We start from the raw sequence: 5,000 nt of genomic DNA, 5'->3' as shown, positions 1-5,000 counted from the left end.
GTAGCCGACTGTAACTGACTGTAGCTAACGGTAACTGACTGTCGCTGACTGTAGAGGACTGTAGCCGACTGTAACTGACTGTAACTGACTGTAGCTGACTGTAGCTGACTGTAGCTGACTGTAACTGACTGTAGCTAACGGTAACTGACTGTCGCTGACTGTAACTGACTGTAACTGACTGTAAGTGACTGTAGAGGACTGTATCCGACTGTAACTGACTGTAGCTGACTGTAGCTAACGGTAACTGACTGTAGCTGACTGTAACTGACTGTAGCTAACGGTAACTGACTGTCGCTGACTGTAACTGACTGTAACTGACTGTAAGTGACTGTAGAGGACTGTAGCCGACTGTAACTGACTGTAGCTGACTGTAGCTAACGGTAACTGACTGTAGCTGACGGTAACTGACTGTAGCTAACGGTAACTGACTGTAGCTGACTGTAACTGACTGTAGCTAACGGTAACTGACTGTAACTGACTGTAGCTAACGGTAACTGACTGTAGCTAACGGTAACTGACTGTAGCTAACGGTAACTGACTGTAACTGACTGTAGCTAACGATAACTGACTGTTACTGACTGTAGTCGGCTGTAGCTAACTGTAGCTGACTGTAACTGACTGTAGCTAACGATAACTGACTGTAACTGACTGTAGCTAACTGTAGCTAACTGTAACTAACTGTAGCTAACGGTAACTGACTGTAACTGACTGTAGCTAACGATAACTGACTGTTACTGACTGTAGCTGGCTGTAGCTGACTGTAGCTAACGGTAACTGACTGTAACTGACTGTAGCTAACGATAACTGACTGTTACTGACTGTAGCTGGCTGTAGCTGACTGTAGCTAACGGTAACTGACTGTAACTGACTGTAGCTAACGATAACTGACTGTTACTGACTGTAGCTGGCTGTAGCTGACTGTAGCTGACTGTAACTGACTGTAGCTAACGGTAACTGACTGTAACTAACTGTAGCTGACTGTAACTGACTGTAGCTAACGATAACTGACTGTAACTGACTGTAGCTAACGATAACTGACTGTTACTGACTGTAGCTGGCTGTAGCTAACTGTAGCTTACTGTAACTGACTGTAGCTAACGGTAACTGACTGTTACTGACTGTAGCTGGCTGTAGCTAACTGTAGCTTACTGTAACTGACTGTAGCTAATGGTAACTGACTGTAACTGACTGTAGCTAACGATAACTGACTGTTACTAACTGTAGCTGACTGTAACTGACTGTAGCTAACGATAACTGACTGTAACTGACTGTAGCTAACGATAACTGACTGTTACTGACTGTAGCTGGCTGTAGCTAACTGTAGCTTACTGTAACTGACTGTAGCTAACGGTAACTGACTGTAACTGACTGTAGCTAACGATAACTGACTGTTACTGACTGTAGCTGGCTGTAGCTGACTGTAGCTGACTGTAACTGACTGTAGCTAACGGTAACTGACTGTAACTAACTGTAGCTGACTGTAACTGACTGTAACTAACTGTAGCTTACTGTAACTGACTGTAGCTAACAGTAGCTGACTGTAGCTGATTTTGAGATCAGGTGATTCCAGTTTAAAGATTACATGATGATCGGTCCCTCAGCTAAGGGGAAATAAAGCCTTAAGTGCTTAAGGGGTTTTGTGCGTCTGGAGTGTATTTGCTGTTCCTGGGGCCTGTTTCTTCCCCCCTTGCCCCCCGTCGTAGAAACAGTCTTCGCTGATTATGGAAGTCATGCTGTGAACGCTGTAGTCTCTCTCCAGGAGCCCCCCCAGCTCCCCCCCCTCCCCCCTCAGGTTGTAGCTCCGCCTCCCCACACCTCTTGGCTCCGCCCCTCCCTCAGCGAAGTGCAGATTCTGCAGCTGAGCCTCCAGACCTCCTGTCAGAGAGGAGAGTCGGGTCTTGGGGGTCTGGTTGCCGTCGGGAGGCAGGGCGGGCTCCTCCCCCCCCCTCGCCCGGTGCCTCCTCCTCTGCGCAGACAGTCGGGGTCTCCTCAGGGAGCTGCAGGGGTCCCGGGCTCTCAGGAGGGGCCGCAGAGCGCAGAGCACACGGGCCTTCATCTCCACATCACTGCAACACCAACACAGGACCACCACACATTTAAAGGTCGCCTATCATGCAAAATGCACTTTTAATGTCTACATCACCATGTGTCCCCGGTGTGTCCCCGGTGTGTCACTATGTGTCCCCGGTGTGTCCCCGGTGTGTCCCCCGTGTGTCAGGAGACTCTCAAAGTGTCAGGAAATAAACCCCTCTCTCTTGTCCTCCGTACCCACGTCTCTAAAAACGGGGGTACAACGGAGCTGATCCAGATTTGCTGCGCCATGACGACATTACTAAAATCTGTGCGGGCTGTACCCCCACGGGCCAATCAGATACGTTGCTGTCAGAAACAATGAGACGTGTTCTGGAAGTAATATGGTCTGTGTTCACATTAGCATCGCTAACACTGCATGAAAGGTGATGTATAAATAAAGTTTTATCGTAATGTCTCAAAAAACTCTCACTTACTCTTTACACTGAAGAAATTCTCTGTGAAAAATATAAATAATAAATAAACTAAATATAATCATAAACAGTGTTACCTGCTGCAGAGCTGGAACACGGTCTCCGGCCGACCCTCGACCTCCGACCTGCAGTGAACCAGCTCCAACACACACTCGCTGCCCGAGCCTGAAACACACACACATTATGCTAAGCTAGCTGCTTACACCTGCTTCAAGTCTTTATGCTAAGCTAAGCATTTCTCCTTGTTTTCAGTCTATTTGCTAAGCTAAGCTAGCTGTTTCCTCCAGCTTACACTTGTAATGCTTAGATGAGCTAACTATGTACCACTGCTTTCAGTCTGTATGCTAAGCTAAGCTAGCTGTAGCTGAAAACCCAAATGCACACATTTCTGCAGCAAAAATATTAATCAGTGTCAGAATTCCTTTCTTTCAATATTTACAGAATTACAACAGCAACAGTATAGTGCAGATTAATAAAAAACAGTATTGTATAAAACAGAAGGCGCACGTAGTTAATAATAAAACACACAATAAGTACAAAATAAATACTACAGGTACAAAGACGTGGTTACATTCAACTTGTATATATTTACAATTGCCCTTTGACTCTGGGCACTGACCTGTGAAGTTGGCCGGTCGGACCTGAGCCTGTGAGACTGGGATTAACCAGCGGAACCTGAAGGGGTCTAGATCAGCTGATCGAGAGGCGGTCTGTCATCAATCAACAAAGATATACATATAAGGTGAACTCAACAAAAGCAGGTATTTCCATCAAACTGCACACGTCCAATTACGGTATTCCTTTAATTAGTTATTACGCAATACATCCCAGTTTCATTACAGTCTCAGCGACGAGGAAATGATCTGACCCACCATCCTCTTCTTCAGCTTGATGTTCTCCCGATACACCAGGACGACCGCACGTTTAAACACTGAGGAAGACAAGATAAGATCAAAATTACTTTATTGATCCCAATTTGGGAAATGTTTGTTTTAAAAAGACAAGGCATTGTACAATACAAATTAAAAGAAATAAATAAGTACAACATATACATGTGGAATTACACATTTACAGTAACAAAATATAAAGCAAGTTCAACACACACACACACACACACACACACACACACACACACACACACACACACACACACACACACACACACACACACACACACACACACACACACACACACACACACACACACACACACACACTTGCAGGATAAAGTCTAAATAAAGAAAGTTGTTGCACGCACCGAACAGGGTGAGCTCCGGCTCTTTCTTCAGGCGAAGGCTGGGCAGCGGGTTCAACCAAAGCACTGAGGAGCACAGCAGGAAGCCGCCCATCGAGAGCGCCACCACCTGGGGAGACATGGGTACTGCATTCAGGAAGCAAGGGAAAAATAAACCCCTCCAACAACACACAGCCAGGTGGTGGTAATTTGACTTAAGGGAACGGAAATGTAAAGTATGTCAATTAAGGTAAGTTAACAGTAATTTAAGTTCATTTAAGATAAGGGAACTTTAAGTTAAGGTAACAGTAAGTTAAGTTAATTTAAGTTAAGGTAAGCTAAGAGGTCATTTACGTTAAGGGATTGTTTGAGGTAAGCTCGGCTAATGGGTGAAATAAGTTAATTTTAGGTAAGTTAAAGTGTGTGACAGGTGTGTGTGTGTGTGTGTGTGTGTGTGTGTGTGTGTGTGTGTGTGTCAGACAGGTGTGGGTGTGTGTGACAGGTGTGTGAGTGACAGGTGTGTGTGTGACAGGTGTGTGTGTGTGACAGGTGTGTGAGTGACAGGTGTGTGTGTGTGTGTGTGACAGGTGTGTGAGTGACAGGTGTGTGGGTGACAGGTGTGTGTGTGACAGGTGTGTGAGTGACAGGTGTGTGTGTGTGTGTGTGACAGGTGTGTGAGTGACAGGTGTGTGTGTGACAGGTGTGTGTGTGACAGGTGTGTGAGTGACAGGTGTGTGTGTGACAGGTGTGTGAGTGACAGGTGTGTGAGTGACAGGTGTGTGAGTGACAGGTGTGTGTGTGACAGGTGTGTGAGTGACAGGTGTGTGTGTGTGTGTGTGTGACAGGTGTGTGAGTGACAGGTGTGTGAGTGACAGGTGTGTGTGTGACAGGTGTGTGAGTGACAGGTGTGTGACAGGCAGAGTTGGGTGTAACGCGTTACAAAGTAACTGTAATAATATTACTAACGCGTTACTTTTATAATTCAGTAATCACACTACAGTTACTAACTGTAATAAGTAATATGTAATATATTACTTTTTTTGAGTAACGACCCCATCTCTGGGGCCAGGTGTATGTGTGTGTGTGTGCCAGGTGTATGTGTGTGTGTGACAGGTGTGTGTGTGTGTGTGTGTGTGTGTGTGTACCTGTTTGTCAGTGTGTTCTGCAGCCAGCTGGTCGAACACGCAGCCAAACTCCTCGTAGATTTTCTGCATCTCGTTGATGTGCGACGCCGCGTCCTCCATCGCCCGCAGCGCCTCTGA

The 5,000-nt window shown here is 46.0% G+C and overlaps 1 protein-coding gene and 1 pseudogene across 2 annotated transcripts in view; one reads left to right on the top strand and one right to left on the bottom strand.

The window, feature by feature from the left end:
* LOC307016319 overlaps nucleotides 1-5,000 on the top strand; it is a 264,046-nt pseudogene that overhangs the window by 252,116 nt on the left and 6,930 nt on the right. The window lies entirely within an intron of this gene.
* On the bottom strand, nucleotides 1,628-4,993 carry LOC307014319 (rho guanine nucleotide exchange factor TIAM2-like; the record flags this gene model as incomplete). Its single annotated transcript, XM_079642193.1, has 6 exons — nucleotides 4,884-4,993; nucleotides 3,763-3,868; nucleotides 3,377-3,435; nucleotides 3,124-3,214; nucleotides 2,582-2,669; nucleotides 1,628-2,066 (listed from the first exon to the last, which is right to left on the bottom strand). Exons 1-6 carry the CDS (start codon nucleotides 4,980-4,982, stop codon nucleotides 1,628-1,630), a joined length of 882 nt encoding a protein of 293 aa, XP_079498319.1. The 5' UTR covers nucleotides 4,983-4,993.

This window comes from Notothenia rossii, assembly GCF_949606895.1.
Source record: "Notothenia rossii genome assembly, chromosome: 8".
NCBI lineage: Eukaryota > Metazoa > Chordata > Actinopteri > Perciformes > Nototheniidae > Notothenia > Notothenia rossii.
Note: the sequence above shows the minus strand (reverse complement) of the source record. Positions and strands in the feature narration are given on the sequence as shown.